The sequence below is a fragment of the Taeniopygia guttata genome, chromosome 2 (genome assembly GCF_048771995.1).
Source record: "Taeniopygia guttata chromosome 2, bTaeGut7.mat, whole genome shotgun sequence".
Taxonomy (NCBI): Eukaryota; Metazoa; Chordata; class Aves; order Passeriformes; family Estrildidae; genus Taeniopygia; species Taeniopygia guttata.
Window position 1 is genome coordinate 25,056,087 of NC_133026.1, and position 26,384 is coordinate 25,082,470.

General features: G+C 40.4%; 1 protein-coding gene across 9 annotated transcripts in view; it reads left to right on the forward strand.

The window, feature by feature from the left end:
• The window catches only part of DYNC1I1 (dynein cytoplasmic 1 intermediate chain 1), a 186,048-nt gene that overhangs the window by 118,620 nt on the left and 41,044 nt on the right, over window positions 1-26,384 (forward strand). For all 9 annotated transcript variants that reach the window (XM_030264700.4, XM_072925546.1, XM_030264699.4 and 6 more), the window contains 2 exons: window positions 19,195-19,341; window positions 23,500-23,613. In XM_030264700.4, the coding sequence (XP_030120560.1) occupies window positions 19,195-19,341; window positions 23,500-23,613 (261 nt within the window). The remainder of the gene's footprint in view (window positions 1-19,194; window positions 19,342-23,499; window positions 23,614-26,384) is intronic.

Sequence of the window (26,384 nt, forward strand, 5' to 3'; positions counted from 1 at the left end):
TTGAAAGAGGACTTGTATTTTCCTGGTTATCATATTCAGCAGCCAATTCTGAATTGGCATTGGCCTTTCAGACTGCTTAAGGTCCTAGCTCAGATCCCATGTTCAGATTCTTCTATGATATACCTGCAGCTTAATGTTTTGAACAAAATTTCCAAGAAAACAGATGGCATTTCTAGGAAGGATAATCCTTCAACTAGATTTATTTCACAAGAAAGTGACCATATTCAGGGTATCCCTCCTGTGTAGACAGAGGAAGATTGACTAAAGACATAACAATTTGTTCAATTAAATTTCTGTCTAGATACACTTAAACAAAAGAGGTATGACTTGCTGCATTGAAAGCAATGAGACAGGCTACATTCTCCATTAGAAAAACACACACAGAACTAAGTGCTGGCCAGGGATTTGGCATGGCTGAGCTTCTGTCTAATCCTCACATTGTTGAATGTGCTCCCTTTTAGAACTAGAACTTTAAAACCTGTGAATTTAGACACATACAGGACACTGTGCTTGCACATGTATCTTGGATTCACTCTCTTCCAGCTAAAGAATATCAGTTCTGCCCATGGGAAATATTTCTTTTCCTTTTAAAGTGACCATAGATAATTTGCATTATAAGTTAATTATGAGTTGGATCTGTCTTTGAACCACCATTATAGGGTTTTTGATGAGGAGTATCTTCTGCTTATCTTCAGATCAGATGGGGATACCCACATGGGATTAAATGGGGTCTCTTGAACACAGGTTTTGTTGTAACTGACTCAGATGGAAAATAAGAAAAGAGTTATATCTTAGCTCATAGTCTGGATTTCAGTTCTATAGATCATCATGTTATTCTGTTAGTGGAAAGTAACTGTATAATTAGTCAGCCCCATATCATTTATATTACCATTTTGCTAGAGAAACATTCCCTTATTCAGTTATTTCTCTAACCCTTCTGAGAGAGAGGCCCAATTTTGTTTCACCAAATACATGACCTTACAACAGTCCAGCCCAACAGCTAGAGATGAATACACACCTTACTGTTATAGCTGGGTTGCCCAGGTATGACAAACACAGTACTTTTTATAGTACTGTGGAAGTTTGTTGGGGAAATACAGTGTCCTCTATTTTCCTTCCCAATGACTTGCTATAAAAAGTGGTCTCAATAAATCCTACAAGATGCTGACTAATATACCTTTTGCCTTTCAATTTTTGGGGCTCAGAGAGCAAGACACAAGGAAGTAGAAACTTGAATTTCAAGTGTAACTGTCAATGAGCTTTTGCAAGCCACTTCTGAGAAGCCAAATCAATAAATAGGTTTATGAAGGCATTTCTGAGAAACTTCTAAGAAATTTCACCTCAGGAGTTCTGCTAACATCAATAGAGACAGATCTGTGAAGAAGCTAAAAAGCTGGCTGGAGTTGCAGCAGGGAGAACTTCAGATGCCAATTGTGCACATTTGATAAATTCTTGAAGCTAGAACCTTTAATATTTTCCTGTCTTTGCTGATCTATTATACAGATGTGTACCATGGAATTTCTCAATTTTCTTTACCTCTTTCTGAGACTGTTTTTAATCTTACACAGGAGAATGTGAAATGCTGAAAGTTTCCAGAACCAAGGGTCTTTGACTAAAGCTCAGCCATGACAGACAATGATGTAAAAATCTACTGGCAAGGATGTTTTTGCCTAACTCCAGTCAGCAAAACATTTGGTTTCAGTCCTCAAATGTGAGGGGTGGTGTATTCTGTAAATATGAAATTTTCACCAAATTTAGTCATATGAAATTGTTGTCTCATTAATATAATTTAAGTAGTAGTAAATTTCATAGCTCTACAATGTGTTGTGCTACAAATACCAGGTTCAATTTTAGTTAGTAATATTCATTAAAGCAAAAATTACAATTAGCCAAGTGGACATACTTACTCATTAATTCATGTGTACTGCCATGTGCTCTATCAGATGCTTTCTAAAATAGTCCTGATGGCTTCTTCTCTTAGCTCCCATAGAATTTTTTTTTTCCTATGTGTTTTCTTTTTGCCCTTCTTTGGGGTTTTATATCTCTGCTTTATGTGCTGACAGTATTTTAGCTGTGACTCCCAGATTTTTTCCTCTGTAGCTAACCATACATTTTTTTACCACAAGGTTAGAAATAGGAAAACATGGAAGAATGAGGGATTGAGCAATTTGTTCATCTGTTTTCCTGTGCAAGCAAAATTTGTTGTCTCAGAAACAAAACTGGAATAGAAGGATGATATCATTTGCCAAAGGAATGAATGCTCAATGCTTTCCTTAGGTAGTGAGAAATAAATTGAGCATGCAGTTAATACTGCAGAGTGCAGACTGGGAATATCTTTGTAGGGAAGAGTCAGGGATGTCCTCTTCCCCCATGCTGGAGCATCACATACTCTTGGTGTAATCCAGAGCATTCCAAAGGCAAGACACATGCCTTTCAGAAGTACTTTATGAAACCACGCAGATGAGTCAACCCTAGTTGGGTTGGTTTGGCAGTATCCAGAGATGGAATGAATTCCAGGAACAACATGGAAATCACATTGATTCTCCCATGGTTTAGATGGGAGAATTTTAAGCAGTGGTTCACATTGCTTCTCTCAGCTACTGCTGGTTTGTGTTTAGGTGGGGGTCACAAAAACAAAAACTATTTTTATTTTTGTATCTCACAGTTATTGATGATCTGACTCAGCATGTGCTCAAGCCTATATTGATTTCTGCAATGCACAGAGCTGTCCCTGTGGGTGAACATACCCGTACCATTGATTGATAGAGTAGCACCAACCAAGTTTCTCAATATTTCTATCTTTTTCAGAAAGTGCTTTTATGTTCCTAATGTGTTTTTTTCCCTGACTATACAAATAAAAATCTACATTACCCATTCATTATGAGGATTATTTGTACTACTCATCATCTCTGCCCCTGATATTGTTTCTGTTTCATGGTGGTCTGATCTAAGCTTTCTAAGTCAGAATGACCTGAAGAAGTATCTGAAACTTTGCAGCAACATATCTGGTCAAGTGAGGCAAATGAGAAATCAGTTTGCAGTAGATGGGCTAGTAGATAATAGTCTGAGCTTTATACCCCTTCTTTCAGCAGGGCCTATTAGCATGTGTACAGCACTGCTCTTCTATTAGATCTCATAGCTTTTGGGTTAGAGCTGATCTGCAGAGACAGAAGTCACAAGGAAAAGAAATAATTCGTGTACTTAAGGGACTTGAGGATATTACAAACCATTTCCTTTCTTCTGGAACTGAAGAAGGATTATTAAAGTTGGTTGAGGTTATCTGGATCTCAGCCTCAAACATCCATCATTTCAGGAGAGGAGAAGTGGAGGAGGAAGACAGCTAAAAATATTAGTTTCAGGCAAATAAACCAAATTCAATGTTACTTTCTGATTTGGAGGACTCTGCATTGGAAAGTAAAGAATTCTGCTTTACTATGCTAAATCTAATCATAAGAGAAACAAAGAAATTACTTCATTGACTGTCTTTTGATTTATTATGGATTATTTCCTGATCTTCTAATTTCCTCTTTCTCAGCTATGTCTTTTCCAAATGTCTCAAAATGGCAGTGAGAAGTACAGATCTGACACTTAGAAGCAACTACCTTCAGTGCATTTTTAAAGCAGGAGAGTACTTATGAAGTAGCTTTTGTCTGAGGAAGCAGTAACCATTTAGGAGTTCTTTCAAGGAGTCAGATCAGCTTTTAGCATAATCACAAAAATATTTCAACAGTATATCACTTTCAATAGCTGCAGCTATTTCTGTCCTTTTCCTAAAATGCTATGCAGTCAGATTTACTTGGTTAGTTCCATCTTTTTACTAAACTGTCAGTTTTTTTGTGGGAAAGGGGATTTGTGTTTTCTATTTTAATTTCAAGAAAAGATGTCCATGCTTGGAAAATATTGGTGGATTGGGTACAGAAATCAGCTACTCAGCTGCACCACAAAATGTTTCATTCTCCCCTAGCTTTTTTTGTAGTGGCTTCCACACACTGCCATTAAGTTATGTGTTTGACCACTCTTCATTGCTTATCCTGGTGTGGTCTTTCCCTTTTCAACTAAATGGATGGAGTCATAAATGCATATCTTAGAATTAGATGCATTGAGGTAAGTGAAGGGCTATATTTAGTGGCTGATACTGGCCAGAGTTGCCTTATTTTTCTCCTGATCTGGTTTCTTTGTTGTTGTCTGCTCTTTCAAAATCAACATGAATTCCTTCAGATGTGCCTTTTGCTCCAGCAGCCTGCATTCTAAAGGTGCTGGGTGCCCAAATCCACAAGACTTGTGTGTGGAACAGGCTGAGGTAAAAGCCTGAATGAGTAATATCCTCCTTTTCCTCTTGTCCTTGAGTTTCCTCCTCTACGGAAGCCAGACTAGAGCTCAGTCCCTCCAGAGCTTCTAAAGAAAAGAAATACTACAAGAAGTTTAGGAAAGTCCAGAAAGTATGGTTGGAATACTTTAAAAATGAAGAAAATTTTGCCTTGTTATATTGGTGCTTTTTCACAAAAACTTCCTCACCTTGTTAGCACTACGTTTCAAGCAAGGATTCAGTTCTTCAGAGACATACAAGAAATGAAAGACTCAGAACTCTCTCTAAGCTTCACAAACTTTCCTAAGTAAAATCAATCCAAAAATCCAGCATGTCCAATTCCAGAGCTGACTTCCCTAATTCCTCAGTTTCTAGTGAGAGAGGGTACCTGTGATCAGTCTTTAAAGGGCTGTAAATGTCAGTGAAGACATGTGGTTCTGAGCTGACTGCAAATTTTACCAAAAAAACCACAAATCCCTTCTTTGGAAGAGAAAGGTTTTTTCCAGCCTGAGTTTCCCTATGACCCTATGATCCTAACCATGAATCAGATTCCTCCTTTTTTCATAGTAGTTCACTGGTAAATGTAACTCTGACTGTCTGCTTGTGAAGATACTGAGAGAGCTGCCATGGTGGGAATACCTCAGCACCCAGGGTCCCAAATTAGTTGCTGGCTTTTGTAACACATACCCAAATGTTGTCAGTCATACCAAGGGGGGCCTCTTCAGAGGTAAAGCTGCTGTTTTCTTTTCATTTCAGTTTTGTTTCCTGCTGTGCATCATTGGCAGGATGATCTCTGTGGAGCTGTGTAAAGCTCTGCTGTGCCTTTTCTTGGGGACACTCTGTTGCTCTTATTTATTGCAGTGTGTGGTTATCTGCACACTGCAATAATTAATGCAGATAGATAGTTGTGCCATTTCAAATTACAGTTTGGGAGAAGTTCTAATTCTAACTATATGACTGAGGGAGAAGAAGAGTTTCAGCTACAGCTTGTGATAGAAGGACATACTTTGTTCCTGTTTCAAAACTTCTGTCCTCTCCCATGTTTCTGTTTGAAATGTGGAAATACAGAGCACAGTTTGTGCCATGAAAATGTCAGTAAGCAAGAGCCCATGTCTTGTCTCTTAGCCTTTAGTTTTGGATTCTTCCCTCTGTCCAATTGTGGTTTTTTGCTCCTCCCATTGGAAGCTATGCCACTTCTAGCCTTTGTTGATTAAAACACCTATCATTTGGCCTAAGATTAGTGCCCCAGTACTTGTGGAGAGATTGTGTGTAGTCAGTAGAAATTACTCTCATATCTGAAGGCTAAGTGTAGTACTTGGGAAGTACTACACCAAGGTTTTTGGTGTCTTAGGTGAGAGGAGAGACCTGCATGCAGCAGATTTGTAGAGAGGGACAAAGGGGACTACATGTACAGAGCCTTCTGTCTCCTGTCAAAGACAGTGGTGGAGGAGGACAGAAAAGGCACTGAAAATGAGAAAATGTATATTCTGGCTCAGGTGCCACAATGTCTCAGCCAATCCTGAAATCATCAGTCTTGCTTTACTGCTGAAATGCCACAGCTGTTAGTGTGGAATCTACTAGCATCTGCAGTTCAGAACAAAGCATACCATGTTTTCCACATAGCCCTTCACCTTTCAGTCCTAAAATCTCAAAAACCTGACTTATTTCCACAGAACTCAAATCATTATATTTTTCATAACAAGAGTGGGAGAAGGAAACCTTCTTCCAGGCAAGATCAGAGAGCAAATAAGCATCATTATTTAGATTTAAGGGATGTCACAAAGTTGCATGCCTTCCCTTGGGTTTTAACTGAACCTTTACAAATCCTTTGTAAGCTGATTTTTCCATGACTTGGATCTCTTGCTGCCTTGTACAGAACCCTGAAGAGTGACACACCCATCAAAGCCAATTTGTATAACAAAATAATTGTAGCCATGTCAGTCTCTGAAATGACTGCTATTACAAAAGGTGGGTGTAGTTCCCCTATTAGTAGTTAACATTCTGAATTATTTGAGGACTGTATTTATACGTACAAAGTCTGCTAGCACAGAATGCTCCTTTGCTTAGAGCAAGGCTTAACACAGATCATCATCCTCATTTGAAACTGAGATTTCAATTATGAATCAAATAATTAGGAAGTGACAACTTTGCTTGTCTTGGATAGAAAATTTCAGGCGGTTCTCACGTCTAAGCCTTTTTTGGAGGGGTAGATATCATACACTTAAATGATACACTGTCACTACTAGCAATAGCATTGTGCTTTTTGCAAGTGTGAAAATAGAGATTTGCAACGAACCTGTACTTAAAGATGCTGTTTCTCTTCCTTAAGTTCCATAGTCTTCCTTTCAGACCAAATTGAAAGAATATGTTGGCTACTTGATACAGTGAGCATTCAAATTTTTTTTTAAGTTTCTTTATTTCACTGATAACTGGCATTATACCTTTCTGAATTACTTGCAGCTAATATGCACTTCAGAAAAAGCCTAACTTTTGACTTTGCTGAGTTAGACATGCAATATTTTTAAAGTTTAGCTAGCTAAGGGGAATAAAAAAACTGAGTAAAAAACTATATTTCATAGGAGAAAATTATAGTGATATTGATGGTTTGCCAAAACCTCAAGCAGTGACAAAATCCACAGTGTCCTGAAAGAGATGCCTTTGCAAAACCATTCCTTTGCAGATGGCTTAAATTATTGATACTTACAAACACATGACATTATTCGTTCAACTCAGAATTTTTAAAATCTCCATTGATAAAAAAATGCAGATTTGTCACACTATCTCAAAATTGCAGAGAAAAGAAATCATCAAATGCTGCAATTGTTCCTGGGGTTGTTTTATAGTTTAGAAGTTGTTGCTTTGGTTACATTTCAACATAACCTAGTGTAAAAAGGAAGGAAGGGAAAAAATAACCCAATTTTCCTTTGTTGATATGAACATTACATTTTAAATATTTTTTGTGTATTTGAAACTCCCATTGCTAAAAGGGTTTTAGGTGAACAAGAAATGCAGGATCAGATGTGAGATCAATAAGTCACTGAGATCCTTCCACTGAATTTTTTTCCATAAAGGATGTAAAATACCATGCAATTCCCTAGCTGCACTGCAAATGATGGATAAACAGCCATAGGCATGACTTTTCTGTTTGGTTTATGTAACTGTTCTCAGTGAAAACTACTTGCAATGAAGAGTACATTTGGTCCAAATTCAAGAAAATTATTTCACCTCATGATTTTTGTCTCTGTGGGAGCTCTATGTGAGGAGTGAAGCCTCTTTTTGTGTTACCTGGCACAAAATATAAAACAGTTACTCTTCTAAATTGCTGTAAAAGGCCCCAGAAACCAAGGAATCCATCATTACGGCCCAGGATACAACTGTACACTGCCTTAAGTCTAAAATCAACAGTTTTCTGCCCTCTGCCCCCATGGCTGAATGACTGACAAGCACTTCCTTAAAAAGAACTTTTGTATATGGACAACATTGATTTAATGATGATTAACACTCCTGGCTTCCCACAAAGGGAAAGCAGAAGCACGTGCCACATGGCTGAGATACTGATATCATCCTTGGAAGATGTTTCCCATGGGGCAAAGAGAAAGAAAAGTTAAAGTACATTTATTTTAATGACATAAAATGACAAGTAAATGTCCCAAATACAAGAAGCAATATGCTTTTAACAATTTGTCATATTGGAGAGAACAGAGTGTTTTCATTATCTCTACAACAAAATGTGCCAGAGTGCATGAGGACCTGTGATTAATTAATTTGATTGCTCTTATAACACTGTTCAGTAGTTAAGAAAAATATCAATCCCACTTCAGTTCCATATTGTTAATGAACATATACTAAATCACCAGTCATTTCATTGAGAGAAAAACATGCTTAAGATTTGCTATCTCATGTTTGCATCTATTAGTCTATTAAATAAATTTACTAAGCCAAATTTGGATGGAGTGGTGCAGAACTACTGACATGACTTTTCTGGGATAAATCCATTCTTCCTGGCCGGATAAAGATTCATCATAAAACATCCCATCACTGGTGTGAATGAATGACCCAGGGAGGCGTGTTTTGGGGCAAGAAGTTGTCCTCTGATACTCCAGAGTCAGCAACTGTGCTGATTTAGTGTTCCTAAGGCTTTCACCCTGAAACTGGAAAACACTTATCTCAATCCTTCCTCCTCTACAAGACTCTACAAAAAATTGTAGAAACCAAGCAGCATAGCCTTGCAGGTGATGAAAGCAGAATGTGAAATTTTAAAAAATTAAGGTTTGTTTGGAGAAAGGAGAATTAAAAATTGTCTATAATGTGTTTCATTTATTCCTCTGTGATCTTAGCTGCTTCCTAATGCTCTATGGGTGCAGAATCAGGCTACTGATACTAGAATCTGTACATTAATTTACTGAAGGAGAAATGAACAGTGTGAAAACAACTAATGTTTCCACCCTCATTCTTAAATACAGACTTGCCTGTGGTGTCTTATGTGTTTCCACTAGAAAGCTGTTCATTTGTGCCTCTCAGTCTCTCAATCTCCACATCTATGTGCAATGTTAAATTAATTTTCAATTATTTCCAATTATTTCCAATTACATAGTGACACTGCCTATAAAAGGTACATCAGTGCAAGTGATGGATTTGGGCAAATATAAAAGCCTATTAGTCTTCACATGACTGACATCATCTACCGTGACTCCTGCAGAGAATTTCACCTTGTCTTGCACAACATTCTTGTCTCTGAACTGGAGAGACATGGATTTGATGGATGAAGCACTCAGTGAATACGGAATTGGCTGGATGGTTGCACTGAAAGAGTTGTGATCAATGGCTCAATGTCCAAGGGGTGGCCAGTGACAAATGGTGTCCCCAGGTGTCAGGGTTGGGACCAGCACTGTTTAACATCTTTGTCAGACACATGGACAGCGGATTGAAGCACCCTTAACCTGTTCACTGACCACACCCAGCTGTGTGGTTCAGCTGACACTTTGGAGGGAAGAGATACCATCCAGAGGTGTCAGAGACCAGGACATCCCTCTGGCTGTCCTGGCTGTCTCAAGACCCTGGCAGGAGTCTCGGAGACCTTGGCAAAAAGTCAAAAACAGCTGTGGAAAAAATTGCCAGCTTTGTATGAAGAATTACCAACCAAGAATTACCAGAAGACCAAGAATTATCAGAATTTAGGAGGTCAAGATGGAGGAATTTGGGCGTGTCCTAGCCTTCTTTTCCTTCTTCTTGTCTTCCATGTCTTGGTGTGATGGTGACACTTTCCTATTGGTTTACGGTAGAGATTCACTGTCTAACATAGATAATAGGTATTAGCAAGAGATTGTAAACATATACACGTAGTTCTGAGTATATAATGTGGGAGCCGCCTGAGGCTTGAGGCAGATTGCCATGGCTTCCTTTCTGGATGGACTTCAGCAGGTCAGAGAAAGAATGTTCTAGATAAGGAAAAATAAACAACCTTGAAAGCGCAATTGGACACATTCCAGGCTCCTTCTTTGGCTGCATGGGCTAGGAAACAGACTTTTACACTGTTGGGGTCCCGACAAGCTGACCCTGACACCGAGGGGCTTTCATGGGTATGAGAGGTGGGTCATGTGAGTCTCATGAAGTTCAACAAGGCCAAGTGCAACGTCCTAACCACAAGTACAGGCTGGACTGAGAAGGGATTGAGAGCAGGCCTGAGGGGAAGGACTTGGGGTTGTTGGTTGATGAGAAACTCAACAGAGCTGGCAATGGGGTCTCCATCCATGGAGACAGTCAAAACCCAGCCACACACAGCTGTCAACAATCTTCTCCAGCTGATCCTGCTCTGACCAAGGGGTTGGACTGGACAGTCTCCAGATATGCCTCCCAACACTGGAAATCCAGTGAGTCTGTCTCTGACACGTCATACTTGTTTTCCCTTCCCTGTCTAATGTTGATGTGGAAGTCTGCTGAGTTGAGACTGTCTCTAAGTCTGTGGAGTCCTCCCAGGACCATCTGAACATCAGAGTGTCCTTTCCTCACAGAATGAAGGTCATTTGCTTTCAGAAGGCCTGAATTTAAAAATTGCTTGTTTAGGAAAGCACTTACCAATTTGCTTGGCTGTAAGTAGGCTTTTGAGTCATTAAAATAATGGAGAACTTAGAAGAATTAATTACAATTAAGTTCATGGACTTCTGAGAAAAGATGGATTTAAGTTAGTTCTTTCCTGGGGCTTTAAAGTATTCTTGGTTCAATATGTTTGATCTTCTGACTGTACCTTGGTTCTCATGGCCTTTGCATTTCTTGTAGGGGTTTCGACTCAGTGCTACACTTGAGAATTATCTGTGACTTTCCTACAAGCAGCTGTGACTACTACACCCAACTTCACAGGCTGAGTTGTAGATAATTGTTCTTGCAGCATCTGTACTGGTTTCTAATTCATCTGTGGCTTCACTTAGTTCGGTTGATCAGACACGCTGGTTTGAGGAACTGCTGCCATAGAAACCACAAAACCATCCCCAGAGCATGAGAATAACTTGTGTTTCTATTCCTGTTCTCCAGACCTGGAATTTGCTACCACTGTGGGCTCTCTAAAGTCTGACTATGGTATTTCCAGAACTTGCCATCAAGTGATTATCTGTTGTGCTTTCACTGTGAGGAGAAGAGTCCAGGACACCAAAATCCCAGCCTAAGCTCAGTCTCTGAGGGATCTCTTCTACTTCTGCATAATGTTAGATGGGAACACCTCTAGATAGAGACTATTAAGCCTCACTCCTGAGGCCCGGTCCCGGTTCCCGCAGGAAGGAGATTCTGCCTGGACAAGTGTGCAGCATTAAGAAGCTTAAGTCTTGAGACAAATGGCAATGACAAATGACAATGTTCTATATCAGATAATATCAGAGAGATAATATGCAGAAGTAATTCAGGAAGAGTGACCAAAATTCCTGAATTTGTCCTTCACAGCCAGGTTCCCCAGGTAATTGCTATATAGAAGTGGCTTCACCTTCAGAGATGCTTTAGAAGCTGGCTAACTGCAACACTTACAGAAGGCTTTGGTTTGCTTGATGTTTTGAGTATGTGCCTCTCTAAATCTGATCTCATTTGCAGTGCTTAAAATAAGATGCTTATCTGGCATTTCTAACCATTGCACCCTAGTAAATTTTTCAGGTAATTTGCTCAATGAAGAGGCCTTCATCAGACTGAGATGCTTTAGTAGGGATTTTGTTGCAAACCCATCAATAATAAAGTAGTCTCTGTCTGACACCACTTGCAGCTACAGTTAGCAGTTGTGGCAGGCAGTGACACCATGACCCTACAGGTATAGCAGCTCTGGTACAGAAGGCTTTGGCTAATGCTGAGCTGAAACCAGTGAGCCCTGCTGCATGCAAGCTGCATGCCAGACTGCCATGCTCAAGCTGACACTTACCATCTGCTCCAAATTGTGGCCAGCCTGTGGAACGAGCGGGCAGAAGGTCTCTGCGCTCCACCCAGAGACACATATCCTCAGGCTCCAGGTCTGAAATGATGGTGTAGACCCATCACTTCAAGTTTGTCAATAACTCAATCAAAACTATTAAGAGTGCTCATGAATAACTGTAGAGTATCATGACATAAATAAAATAGACAAACCAAGTGCTTGCTTCTTCAACGTGCAAGCACATGGACATTAATTTTTTGACCCTGAGATCTGATAAGCAGCCTGGTCCTAGTCAGAGAAAACAAACATATTTGGGTACTTAGCATCTAAGAAGCTGGGTGGAAAGAAAACTTTATTTTGATGTGCTATTGTTATGAAATTTCTCCTTATTTCTCCAGGCTTTAGTGAGCTCATCATCAGTCTAACAAAGGCAGTATGATACTCAGCAAAGATTTTATTATCAGGCTTGCATGTGTGTGCAGTAATTCAGGGTTAGTGAATTGACTCCTTGTTGCATTAATGGATAAAGGCACACAGGATATCCCTGTATTAAATTTGAGAAATATTGGGATTATCTGCATTTGCAATACAGCAAGCAGTTTTACTGTTTTTCCGAGTCACCTTGACCCTGCTGAATGAATAATAACAGCAAATGCACTTTGCAGAAGGGCTGAAGTGTAGATTCCCATTTGCAAAGGCAGCTTGTGAACTTTTCTCCTGATTATTTTTCTCTTGTAGTTACATGGGCTGAACCTGCAGTCACAGAGATGAAAGCAGAAAACTCCAGTTTTCTGCTCTATTTAAAATGAAGTCATAAGGCTGGATATTGCCTTCCTGCAGACTTGGGCAGAGTGCTCTGATTCTACTGCAATAATCAGATGTCAGCACTGAGGTTAGATGCCAGAGTTACCTACCCTGTAAACTCAGCTAAGAAAGGCTGCATTTCCTGACATACTCTTTTCCTTATTTTTAAGGACTTAGTACTTTTTCAATAAAAATAAATTTAATTTGTGGCTACATTTCAGCTCCATTGGTTTGATGGTATAAGTGGAGCAATACCAGCTTTGGATTTAGAGCAGTCGTGTGGCTGAGTCTCTCTGTACAGCTTTCATGTGGTCTGGTGAGACATTCTTAGAATCCCCAAACATTTTTGAAGATCCTAAACTGGAGACATTCACAATTCTTCCCTCCCTTTCTACCATTAATCCTTCATGTTTTAACAAGCACTGAAGTTAATACAGCCTACACTCTTTCCTGTCACATTGGGCCCCCTCCCTCCTTTCTTTCTCTTGAATAAAGCAATCTGTTCTTTCCCGTCCATACTCTTGTAAATCAAAGGGGTAGATGTCGACACACACCATAACCAAGTATAAACTTCCTTTTTTTAATTAAACAGAGTTCAGACATTTGGTTTGAAGAAGTGTTTGTTTGGTTTTATTTATTTTTTTAAATATGTGAAGGATGTCAACTGCTTTTATTTTATTTTTAGTAGAGACGAATTTTGTATGGTACCGCAAATAATCTCCAGCACAAAATCTTTCAGATGTTGTTTCATAGTTTAATAGGAAGACAGTTGGAGAGGAGCAGAAGTCTTGGAATTTGAAGCTTTTAGACTTAAGACGTTACCTCTTTGGTACAGGTTTTTGTACACATAAATCATGTTTTAACTTCCTTTTCAAATTTAATTTCAAAACCAGCTGTAATTCTGTTGCTATTCTCTTTGCTAATTATACTTAGACAGTTTTATGAAATACAGAACTATCCAAACTCACAATAGCAGGTGCTAAAAATAAACAGGACTCTTGGAAGGAACACAGGCTCTGTTTCAGTGTACAAGAACAGGTATCTTGGTAGCCAGAGCAAAGTCACCATAAAGTTGCCTCTTTCAAGATATCTCACACCTATTGTGGTGCAAAACCAGAGAAAGGTCCCTAAACCAGAGAAAGTGTTCAGATCTCATACTGCTACTTTCCATGATTATTCTCAGTCCATGACTAGTCACAAGAAAAGGGCTTTATTTAATAATTCAGTTGTTGTTTTGTTTCTAGATGGTGGTTTTAATCCACATTTGCAGTTGAAGTATGTCATCACTATGATGTAGGGGGCCAGATATATGTGTGTATAGCAATGCAGGAATGAAAAGGTCTCCTGACTGCCTGGTCAGAAGAAGGTTGGGCAGCTCTCAGAGGGACTGTGAGTGCTTAGAAACTGTAAATGCTGCTCTTGATGAGCAGGACTGAGAACAAAAGGTTATGAGTAAGTTTCATGTGTACTTCTGGCCTTCCTCTTTATTTATTCCTCAGGAGTGCAGACATAAGTGATCAGTGGTTCAGTCCCTGTTCTTCAGTTCCTATGGATGAAGGACTATGAGCATGGCACCTTTTCATGGTTTTGGCTAAGGAGCAGTACCACAGCTTTGTCCTTCTACTCTCAGTCCTTCAAGCACAGAAAAGGACCTGCAACTTCAGCAAGAAGCCCAGCTGTGTGCTGGGGTGAATCAGTCACAGAATCACCAGCTAGGCAAGGGAGGGGATTGTCCTGCTCTGCTCTGGGGCGGCCTCACCTTGAATAATGTGTGCACATTTTGGGTGTCACAGTATAAAAAGGACATTAAACTATTAAGACTGTCCAAAGGAGGACCACAAGGATGCCGAAGGGCCCTGGGGGAAGCCATATGAGGAGCAGCTGAAGTCACTTGGTCTGTTCAGCCTGGAGGAGACTGAGGGAGGAGTTCATTGCAGTTACAACTTCCTCGTGAGGGTAGAGGAGGAACAGGTACTGATCTCTTCTCTGTGATAAACAGGGACAGGACTCAAGGAAACGGCACAAAGCTGCGTCAAGAGGGATTTATGTTGGTTATCAGGAGAAGGTTTTTCACTCAGAAGGTGGTTGAGCACTGGAACAAGCTTCCCCAGGAAAGTGTTACAGCACCAAGCCTGACAGAGTTCAAGAAGTGTTTGGACAAGGCTCTCAGCATATGGTGATTCTTAATGGGTCCTGTGCAAGAATTGGACTCGATGATCCTGATGGGTCCCTTCCAACTCAGCATATTCTATGACTCTGTGAACTCAGCTGCAGTTGATTTCATTGCCTGCAGTGTCAGAGTGACCCACAGCAGCATGCCACTGATGGTAGTGCTTTTCACATGCATGTGCTCAGCTAGAAAATCCAGCCAGGAGCTTCCTGAGAACCTGCTGCAATATAACCGGGTCTTCTGGAGCCTAGAAATCCCTGTGAACTCCTTGGATTGCTTCTTCCCACTGACGAAGTATTGTTTTGAGATACATCTGGTGTCAGGCGTAGGCATATGGCACCAGTATGGCAGTGCTGGCTCCGGGGGTGGTTTCCTGCAGAAGAGGTCTGGCTGAAGGCAGTAGTCACTGCCTATTGAGAATTATTATTATTTAGCACCCAGGTCTTTGTGAACTTGTTTGACTGGTGGCTGGGCAGAGTGCCATGTGAGCGTAAAGACAGGAGCAGAGACAGCCGAGTCTCCAGGGCCTTACACACATCTCATGTGGGCACTGAGGTCAGGCTTCTCAGTAGGGAGAAGCTAAATGACTGTCTGTCCCAAGCACGTGTACCTGTGGTTGATGGGATATGCCATCATTAATCCAAATCTGGGCTGTATTAAACTTCTAAAATAAAAAACAGCTTTTCCAGCCACTTGAAGAGGGCTGGGGGCCTGTTTACATCTATGCATTAGTGAGCAGGGAGGAAGGGAGCAGGGAGATGGACCAGGACTGATGAGCAAAAGGTTATGATATGGAGCCATGCTCCACAGTACTCCTCCCCACGGGTTGAGATGACCTGACCCCCTCAGCAAGGCAGGGGGCAAAGTGTGCTGCCTTCCTCCCCACAACTGCAGACACTTCTGTCTGTGAGGCCCAGCCCTCCCTTTGCTGTAACAAGAGCACGGACATCTCATGTTTTGTTTCTTAATTATGTTTTCAGCACCGTTCTTGCAGCAGCTGGAAGCAGAAGCTTTAGCATTTGAGAAACAGGATTGCCTGTTTGCCAGGCAAAATCCTCAGGTTTAGCAGCCTGAGCTCTCTCTTATGCTTGGGCAGTGCTCCCATGTGGAAATAACTCAGGTTTCCCCCTCTGGCCCTTGGAGAAATGCTCGCCTCCACAGAGAGGCAGAACATGCACAGGGGATGAGGCAGCAGCACCAGCATTGTTGTCCCACTAAGAGTACAACACCTGGGTAAAAGATCACAAAGTCAGAAGCACCAGAAATACTTCAGTAAGGCCACTGAGAAAGCTAAGGAGAGACAGAAACAGCAAAATCCAGTAGGCTGTATTTGCACAGGGAGAGAAAACACCTGAGCATTCGGCTGAAGTAAATACTGAAATGATTCACTGCACAGTGCAACTCAGAGGAATGCAGATGATCAGACACTGTGATTTTGCCAGTCTCTTGTGGGTCCCAACAGTTGCTCAAAAAGATGCTTTGTGGCACCCATAAAAAGATAATGCTGGGAATCTCCTAGCCTTAAATCTGCTTTTCTGCTATGAACACTAAATTCCATGTGGAATTGCTTCTGACATGATTCCTCCTACATTTATTTATGCACTGTTGCCATATACTGTGAAACTAGCTGCTTCTGTCCTCTGCAACAGGTAACTAAGCACCTACAGTATAAAACATCCCTTACTGAAAAACTGGGAAGCTTTACCATTGCTATTGGAAAGTGCCGTGAAATTTCCCTAGAAGGGTGTGGCAGAAGTGCAACCAAGGATATGCTGTTATTTAAAAAACCTGACCATGTGCTTGTTCCTCCCCCTTTGAAGTCAGTGGCAAAGCTGTTTCAGAGGAGCAAGACTACTTGAACAGGCAAACAAGAAGCAGCCTGGGGGCAGAAGAGGCTTACAGGGAATGGTTCCTGCTGCTGTCCTGGAGCACAGAGCTGTTCAGACAGACTGGAGACCTGTCAGCCACTCTCTCCCATTAAGACTAAGAAATTAATGCTTTTCAAGTTCTTAAATGAATGGGCTTAATCTTACAGCCCTTACTCATCAGAGTACTGCCATTAATTTTAAGAAAATAATCACTGTATTAAGTGCTTTGGAATGGAGTCCTTAAATTGTTAAATTCTAATATTTGACAGATTTTTTTTATTGGATAGAAAAATAATACTGACATAATTAAAAGGATGTGAACATTTTACCTTTTGAAGACTGCAAGCTGCTTTGGAGTGAGATGTAAAACTAGAAGCAGTGCAGAGAGCTCAAGCCCATGTCATGTCTGTAGTTTATTTTTGAACTTTATGAAAAACACACTTTAGCAGTTTATATCCTGACCATTCAACTGTATTCTGGCATTCTAAATGCAAAAACATGCTAACCATGAAAGCAGAACTTTTAAAAATACACTGTCCACTTGGCTTCTTTGCCCTGCTTCAGAGTCTCCCAAGTTTGTTTGGGACAAACTTGGGAACTTTGTTGTGGAATGACTGTTTGAATTGGGGTTTCTTAAAATACATGTGGAGCCTTGTAGCTGCTGTGGGGTGTACCCAGTGGTGGAGCTGTACTATTTTAAAATCATCTGGCTATTTCACTTCATGTAAGAATATCTGTCAGCTTAGTTATAAGGAATGAGAGAGGTTGATTAAAACAACTCACAAAGCCATTAAACAAAGAGATGAAATGTAGAACATGTGCTGTAGGGTCGTTTTAATGATAATGTGGGGGGGATCTGTGGAAACTGGATGGCAGCTGCAGTGTAGCTGCATTTTAAACCCCTCTTAACAGTACCAACATCCTGTTCCTTAGGGGTGAAGTTTCTTTTCTGTAAAGCTAGGTTTGGAATTGCTGTGCTCAAGCCCATTAAGACTAAAATGTGCATTTATGTACACTAATCATCTAGTCATTAGGTGCTAGACTCTATAACAAAACAGAAATGCATGTAGAAGCATTAGTCAAGAGGGGAAAGTATAAAGATGTCAAATGAACAGCCAGGAGGATCCAGAGAGAGTGGGGAAGAAGAAAAGTAATGGCAGGTTTTTTCATTGTCTTGATTATCTTATTAGGTCAAAAAAACACCAGTAATAAATATACTGCTGTATGCTGTAAGTATGTCTATTAAATTCACTTAGCATATAATCTGGCTTTAAACATTTGATATCAGGCAGCCACATGAATTCAGTAAAAACTGTTTAAACTTCCCATTTTACTTTGTTCTTAATAACCTAGTTATAGGCATCAAGAGTTAGCATAATTAATTCTAGCCCTATCAGAAGGGGTTTCAAGTCTCTCATGAGTTGAAATCAATCTCTAGCCATAGAAATCCTCAGGAGGAGCAGTAGCAAAAGGAGGTAACACATCTGCCCATGTCAAAAGTTTTACAATCCCATCCACTTCTCCCAGAGATAGGGCAATTACCTAGGTACACACTGGGTCTAGTTCAGCTTGGCAGCTCCAGTGTTCCTAATTCAACAAAGTTTACTTAAATGTCTGCCATGCTTTTTATGCAAATGAAATATAGTAATTTAGTTAACCCTTTGTCATTGAGTAAATTGTGTTCCCAGATGGGAATACCGACACTTCAAAATATCCTGTTATTAAAATAAAAAAAAAATTGCATGAAATAAAGACATATGATCCAGGACCAATTATATAAAAATGCGAAATAATTATTTAAGAAGAGCATGGAAGACTTAAAGGAGTTACTGCTTCTTGCTCTTGGCTGTAGCTTGTAGGCACATGAAGGTCTGGGGACTGTTCCCTTGAGGGCTTTAGCTGATGTGTTATTTTAAAGACATTGAAAAGGGGTAGTTGGGATAGATAACAATCTCCATACTGGCTTGTGGGGCACTCTACCAAGTAGCCAGGGTACCCATCACACCTGTCTGGCTCCTATGCACCCCCAGCTAAAGAAAATATACAAAGATAACTCAGCTGCCATTAGGATGAGAAAAAATACTCAGTTCTGCTTAGACAGTGTAAAGTGTGGTTCCCTTTGTTCTTAGACCTTGGTAGCAGAGGAATCAGACATTGATCCAACAATGAGACACAGCTTGTCAGCTGATGCTCTCAAGACAGCACACCTTGAGGTGAACTTCAGAAGGTTTTTTTCACAGACTTGCCTCAAGCTGCCTGAGTTAAAAGTTAGAGGAGAAACAGGGGAAGATCTCTCCCTGATGGGATGTCATGGGCCTGGATGCCATTCTCTGTTTGGCTGGAAATGGTTAGTTGAAGTTCTCACTTCCAGAAAAGAAATTAAGCACTTTACCATCACTGTCATGGAGAGGTTATCTCAGGTTTTTAGCATCATGCTCGGACTCATCCTGTATTTTTCCTAGAAACATACACATTTTAGAGTCAAAGTTAGTTCTTTGCATGTCCTGTTGCTTTAGTAGAATTACTAGCGTGCAAGGAGTATGAATAAAATTCATACAGTGATTCCTAAAATACAAAATGCTACTTACAGTATGCTCCCTAGGGAGAGAACTGAAGATGTCTGACCATGTAATCCCTCTCTTCTCTACCTCTTTTCTTCCAGTCCTCCGTGATGTCTGTCTGTTTTGCCCGCTTTCACCCAAACCTGGTTGTTGGTGGAACTTACTCTGGCCAAATTGTCCTGTGGGATAATCGCAGTCACAGGCGCACTCCAGTTCAGAGAACTCCCCTATCTGCTGCTGCTCACACGGTAAGGATAAAAATCACCTCCTCTTCCCTTAGAGGAGATGGTCAGCAGGGAAAGGCAGCTGACTAGTTGTGTCTACAATGCTAGTTGCCACACAGATGAAAACAGAAGTGTGGCCCTTGAAGGGAAAAAAGTAGATCTGAGACATGAACAACCACCTCTTGTAAGTGCTTAATCATCATGTTGTACAATCAAGTCAGGACGTTATTCTCCTTTCCAAGAAAGAAGGCAGGATTGAGTACAACACTTGAGTGAAGCAAGCACCCATGTGCCAGCACAGTGGCACTTTAATTCTTGTCCCCATTGTCTGTAAAGAGAGGCAGAGCACTGTGGAGGCTGTATGCCTCTCAGTCCAATGTGGCAGGCAATTTGAGTCACTGTTTTTGCCTTGGTGTACACAAATTTCTCCTTTGAATCAAATTAGGCACCTGTGAGAGTCTCATAGTAGATCCCATAAGTAGACACTGGTGCCCTCAGAAAAAGTGGGGCAATTTGCTTCTGTTTTCTAAGAGATCAATATATAAATCCCTGCCATGGTTGTCTGCTCCAGACAGGGCCACAGGGCAGACTTTGCACATTGTAGTTTGTTTCAACAGGATGATGCAGGAGAGCATTTCGTTGACACACGAGTACTTAAGATAATTATTGATGGTGGCAATGGGCTCTAGTAATTTCTGAGAGAGAAATGGGCAGAGAAGTAACACAAGATGCCTGAGAAAGAAGAGACTTTATGATACAAGGATGATGTCTGTGATAGGAGAGTCTCTTACACTGCAAAGTGCTCATATTGTGCTAGAGGAAGAGACAAGCCTGGGCTGCCTGCTAAAGTGTCCTCACTCTGCTCTGGCACTGACATCCAGTCCATCCTGCACAAACGACATTCTTGAGCTCTCCCCCTCCAGAGTCTGGGCATGGGCAGATTCTTCAGGAGAGATGAAAGGTGGAGTAGCTCATCCTGGGAGCAAGCTTTGGGCAATTCCTGAGTGAAAACTAGAAAGGAGGAGAAAAATGCAAAAATATTATATAAGGGTGCAGAAACCACAGATTTTCTGTAATATAAGGAACTGAACTTGACAAAGCACTCTAAGGAATAAGATGATAATCTTGTTCTAGCAGAATGAAGGGTCAGACAAAGTGATAGTACTTTTGCAGCTCCAGCTTTTACAAGTCTATGATTCTAATGTTTGGAATTTGCAGATCAAGGTTCAGCTTTCAGTTGACTGTGACAACATAATCCCTGGAGTTAAAAGACAATTCCAGAAGCCAGGCCATGTGAATTACTGCTGAGGATTCAGTATGGGGCCAGTATTATGATTGCAAGTCTCTTATATTAAAAATTACAGGTGTGCACAGACATGCTTAGTGGGCTAGGCAGTACAAATATTGTTCCCTAAATTTCCACTATCATGAATGTTGATGTAATTATCTAATGATCTGTGCCATGGGTTGCAACTTCAACATTGGTTTTCATTTCCCTAATGTTTTTGCTCATTTTGTTGCCAGTAAGGTCGTTCAATCTGCATGAAAAGAAACAGTTTCTCCTGAAGTGCAATTTAAAGATGTAGCAGACCAGAAAACTAGTGGCAAGAAGTTGACTGTCACTGAAAATTGAACAACTGGGACTCAAAATCTAGTGGAAAAGCAAAGATTAATGGGAAGTAATTTGTTTACACTCAAAAATCATTTAGGGCAAAATTGTACCTCCTGGAATTATATATTAAAACAGTTTTATTATTGCAATAGAATAATAAAACAATGTTTTCCTTTTGAAAATATAAATAAATTACTTTCAGTGGTGGAATGGCACTTTATGTGCTGTCATGGATTGGTATAAATAAGTGTTTACACAGTCTAATATGAGGAAGCATGATGTTTTAAGGAGTGCTCAGATTTTACAATAAGAGTTGCTTACTTTATATTTGTTTATAAGAATTACTTACATAAACTGTAAATGAGGTCTTGGTTGCAAAAGGCTGGTTTGAATCCTTGCTGCCAAAAAAAAAATTAAATCAAGACAATGCTACATTAGCGATGTTACTTTTTGTACTGCTAGATACGTGAGCTGAATAGTCTTTCTTTTAATTTCAACTCCTGCTCTGTGTGAAAAAAAGGATTTTTCTCTTTTCTTTTTCTTGCTTTGTTTATTTGAAACAGATAGATCGTGTTGTTTTCCCTGACTTAAACCTTCCTGAAATTTAGTATCACTGATTACTGCCTGGATTCACCAGGAAAGAGAATTCTACCCACAGCTTACTCACTAATTTCCTTTCACACCCACCACACATCTGCACTTGGGACAACAGGAAATTTTAATTAAGACAAAACCTTTTTGCATGATGATTTCATTTCCAAGATAAATAAAAGCAAGCTGGCAGCAACCCTTTGAAAAGAAGGAGCCTGTTCAGACTTTCTGTTACATACAGTTGGTTGTCTTTTCCATCCGCTTTCCTTACATCTTTTCATTTCTGCCATGAGTTTTATTGTGCATGAAATTGATGGCTGGTAGCCCTGATTAAAGCCAGGCCTGACACACTGAGGTGCTGTTGGAAAGACATGGTTCACTCTTTCCCCCTACTAAATATTCTAGATGTTTCACTGCTTGCTGTAGCTTCCTCCCACCCACTCTGTTTGGTCTACTGGAGGGCAAAAGCCCATTAAACAAATAGGTCTATGCTTATTTCACACATCAGTATGCAGTTATCATGTTTGGCACTGGGGTCATTAGCTTACACTAAGCAGCAAGAAGGTCCATGATAGGAGTGTAATAGTGTGAGACACATGTGAGGGACCAATGGGGGTCCATTTGATCTGAGAGAAACCAGGTGCCTGACAATCTTGAGAGAAAGAAAAAAATTAGCATCCAATGGACCTTGTGACTTACTGGTGTACAGGTTGCCTCCAAGCACTATTTCAGCAGCAACTGCTTAGTCTGTCTCAGTGTGGGCACAAACACTGTTTGTACAGGCGCTGCACCTTTTGCTCTTGGAAAGGGGACATTTACTGGGCCCACTCAGGAATCAAACCTGAGAGTGAGCCAGAGCTCTTGAGGATTTCTGCCATTCCCTGCTGACTGGGTAGGTGACCTGCAGCTGGATCTTGACGTAAGTGGCAGTTCTGCCATTCCTTTCAGCAGGACCAAATGCTACATTCCTAACACTACATGGAGTTGGCTTAGAAGCTCCCTAGGGATCTCTTGAAAGTTGGTCCTAATTTTCTTTAATTAAGCAAGGTATTAGAGAAAAATTGTTTTTTCTTTCTGGAGATGCAGGTCTTCTACTGGTAAACACTGAAGAAAAGTTAAATTTTTCTTTGCTTGAATTTTGTATATTTCTAACCCTTAATTTAGCAGTACCACTTGTACTGGTCAAAGGAAATTAAATCTTAACTGTTCAGTCTGACTGATTTTTCACTCTGGAGATTGCTGAACTTGACCCATCCCTCATATGTCACCATCAGATATCAGATGACACTTTAGGCTCAAAGTGTTACCAGGTTCCTTGGAAAAGGAATAGGCCAAGTTTCATTAGGTATACTAACTGGAATTCAGCCTCCATGGAATGACTGCACCATGGTCAACCAGGTGTAACACCCTAAATCTAGTCACTCCCCACTTATAATGACAGATTTTAAAAGGTGTATTGGCCAATGCTGAAGAACGTTGATGGGCTTGTTCATGTTCTTCAACCGGAGTACATTTGCAAATATTTAGCATGCAAGCCAAATTCTGACAGAGTTCAAGTTTTATGCAGCTGTTTTCTTGAATAAAGTTTTCATTTTTATTCCGTTTGGACAGTTTTCCTCTTTCTGCTGGTTATTTTCCGTGTCAAAAGCCATCAGTAGAATGATACATATCCCTGTGGGTGAAATCTCATCCACATAATTTGGTATTTTCACAGCATTACTCAGCTGGGCTGTTTTATTATGAGGAAAATGAAACTTTGAAAACATTTCCACCTCCATAATCTACTTCTTAAAATTTAAATGAAAAAGAAACACAAAAACCCAACCAAAATAATTCCTATCTGGCAAAAGCCTAGTCTTATATTTTCCAGGCATTGTGTGACTACTTAATCATTCTTTAAAATAACATATGAGACATTAGAAATTTGTTTGTGAAAACATAAGAATAGCTCTCTGACTTCCAGTGTTCTCTCTTTTCAGCATCCTGTGTATTGTGTGAATGTAGTTGGAACACAGAATGCACACAATCTTATTACTGTCTCTACGGATGGCAAAATGTGCTCCTGGAGCCTGGACATGCTCTCAACTCCACAGGTGGGTTTGTTTTCACCAACGTGGGGGGAGAAAGTGTCTTTGGTAGAGCAGGATACTTGCATAGTGGAACACAGCTCCTAAAAGCCAAAATCTTGCATCCTATACAAACTAAAACCAATGGATGCACTTGAAAGAGTACAGCTTGCTTCCAGCAGTCTCTGCTAAGAGCCAAACCCCATTTCCTTTACCACAAATCATGTAATTATTGTAATACGTTAATACATAGGTCAGTTTCAAGTGAAAATGAAATAGTCCATTTTAAAGCATGGTAATTACAGAAGTCGCCTGTGGTATAAATTGCACTTATTCTACAGCATTGTTTAACAAATATGGACTAGATTGCACTGCTGCTGAACATACCATAGGCAGTGCAGGTTTCCCCTGCACAGTCAGAAACTCAGAAACTTATCTTGCTGGCAGCCTTCAGTAGCCAAAGGAACAAACAATGCAAATCAAAAGTTTTAGAACTAATTCTCCCCCTCTGGAATGTTTGCTACTATTGTCTTTTCCCCCACCTCCTCTCCTTTTTATCAGAAATGAAAGGAAACACGGGAAAATTGCCCAAACCACTAGTGATTATAATAATGGAAACGAAACAAAGAATCCAGTGCTGAAAAACGTATACAGAAAGCATCCTTTAAGTGTTATCTTCTGAAGAAGTACATTTTCTATTCCGATACATCACTCATTTTTATACACAATTTCTTAGAAAAAAATTATATAATTTTTACTAAGCATCATGGGATCTGATCTTGTTTCAAATGCTGCATAGAAACTCCCAATAATGATTGCATTAATCATGCACTAATGTGCAGTTACTATTGAATTATTTGCTTTTCAGTGTTGACACAAGAGGTGGGACTCCTCTATCCTAAGCTCTGCCATCAAAAAGTTGATGTGTCAAGTCTAAGTTAGAAGTTCAAGTTTTCTGTACCGCTGAGGTAGAGAGAGGCTGGTACTTCTGGAGGGTGACTCATCCCATCCAAGTGTGAAAAGCCATTTCAGATACCCACCCTGGGACATGGAACTGTCCTATCTTAGGGTGGAGGAGGATTCTGGAAGTTATCACATCTACTCCTCTACTCAAAGTGAGACCAGCTTCAAATTTCAACATTACATTGCTCATGTAAGGCAACAGTGTGGGACTGGTAGTTGTGCCCTGGGACTGTAAAAAAACAGTACTTCTCTGCAGTAGAAATGGAGGCATCTGAAATGGCCCAGGCATCTATGTTCAGGCACTCTAATGCCTTCCACAGTTTCTCATCTAAACATCAAGAAGATAAATCCCATCCCTGCTTATTCATTTACTGGAATACTAAAGCCTGAAGCACAGATCTTTGAACATCTGAGTTACAGTATCTCATCACTCAGATGGAATTTCCTGCTCCAAATCTGGCTCTCAACAAGGATGGGAACACACCCTACATTACACTGAAGTCTGGCACATGGCTCATGGTGATCTAGAAAAGAGAGGCACAGGACCTGACGTCAAGCTGCAAGCCATAGCTTTAAACTGGGAGGAGTAAAGTGTTGCTGATGTGTGTCAGTCTGAAACTTTCCAAAGACACAGCTCCAGAGCATTTGCTCCAGAGCATTTATGTACAGTCATGGTGTGGGCACTGGGAGCAGAGCATCCACCACACCACAGTCTATGGCCACGTCTCTGCAGAGACACTAAATGATAATCTCACCCCAGAAGGTTTTAACAAAAATACATGGTCTCTTTCCCATATTCACAGAATTGTTCTCTCTCTCACCCACATGTTTACAGAAATATGGGGTGGTCTCCCAAAGCATTTTCCATGCCTTGTTTTGCCTTTATAATAGAAGCAAATTTATTTCAAAGAAAAGAATAAACCAAGCAGAAGTATTTCTCTGTGGGTTTGCATCACCCTCCTTTCACAGAGATGCTCATTTTCTTTACAGCAAAAAAGCCCTTTTGAGAAAAACTGTACAGGCTTTGGCCCTAGAAGAACAGCAGCATAGGCCTTTTAAACATAGAGAATATAACCACTTAAATAGCTGAAGATGAAAATGGTGAAATCATTCAGGCCTTTTGTGGATTCTTGGGTTACACCATTTAGGCTGAAAAACTAAAAAGTTGTGCAAAATCTGCTCAAAGCGTACACATCTTGCAACAGCCACAAACTTGCACGGTTACTTTATTTCCAATTGCAAAAATAGGCATGCTGATTTACTTTAAAATACAACTACCAAATGAAAACAGAAGACATTCCTGCTGGTTTGTATCTTGATGGTGGAGTCTAGAGGGAGTGTTTATGGTTACCTCAGAAAATCCCTGAAAAGCAATGCTTAGATTGGTGGTAGTGACAGGACCCCAACTTTTTTATTTTGTTCTGCAAAGGGACAAATGACACAGTGAAATAAATGCCTCACATGCACATGATATTGCCAGTGCTGACTGACAACTGATTTCCAGAATGTAAATAGAAGGGTATTGCATGATTTATTAAAGCCTGAGGCTGGCAAATGTAACCATTAAGGTATTATCTTTACTTTCTGCACCATTAGATTTAAAATTCTCAGCTGTCATCTCTGGCTGATTTAAGATGATGCAGAAAAGACCAGTGCCTTCCTTCCAGTCTCATATGTGTGACAGACAGCACTGGGGATGGCAGGCGCATCCTGGTTTGTGACACTGCATCTTCTTACAACACCTTATGTAGCAACCAATGTCCCGTGAGGGGGTCAAATGATTTCATCTTCTTCTCCTGCTACCCCATGTAATATTTGGAAATGGGGTAGCATAT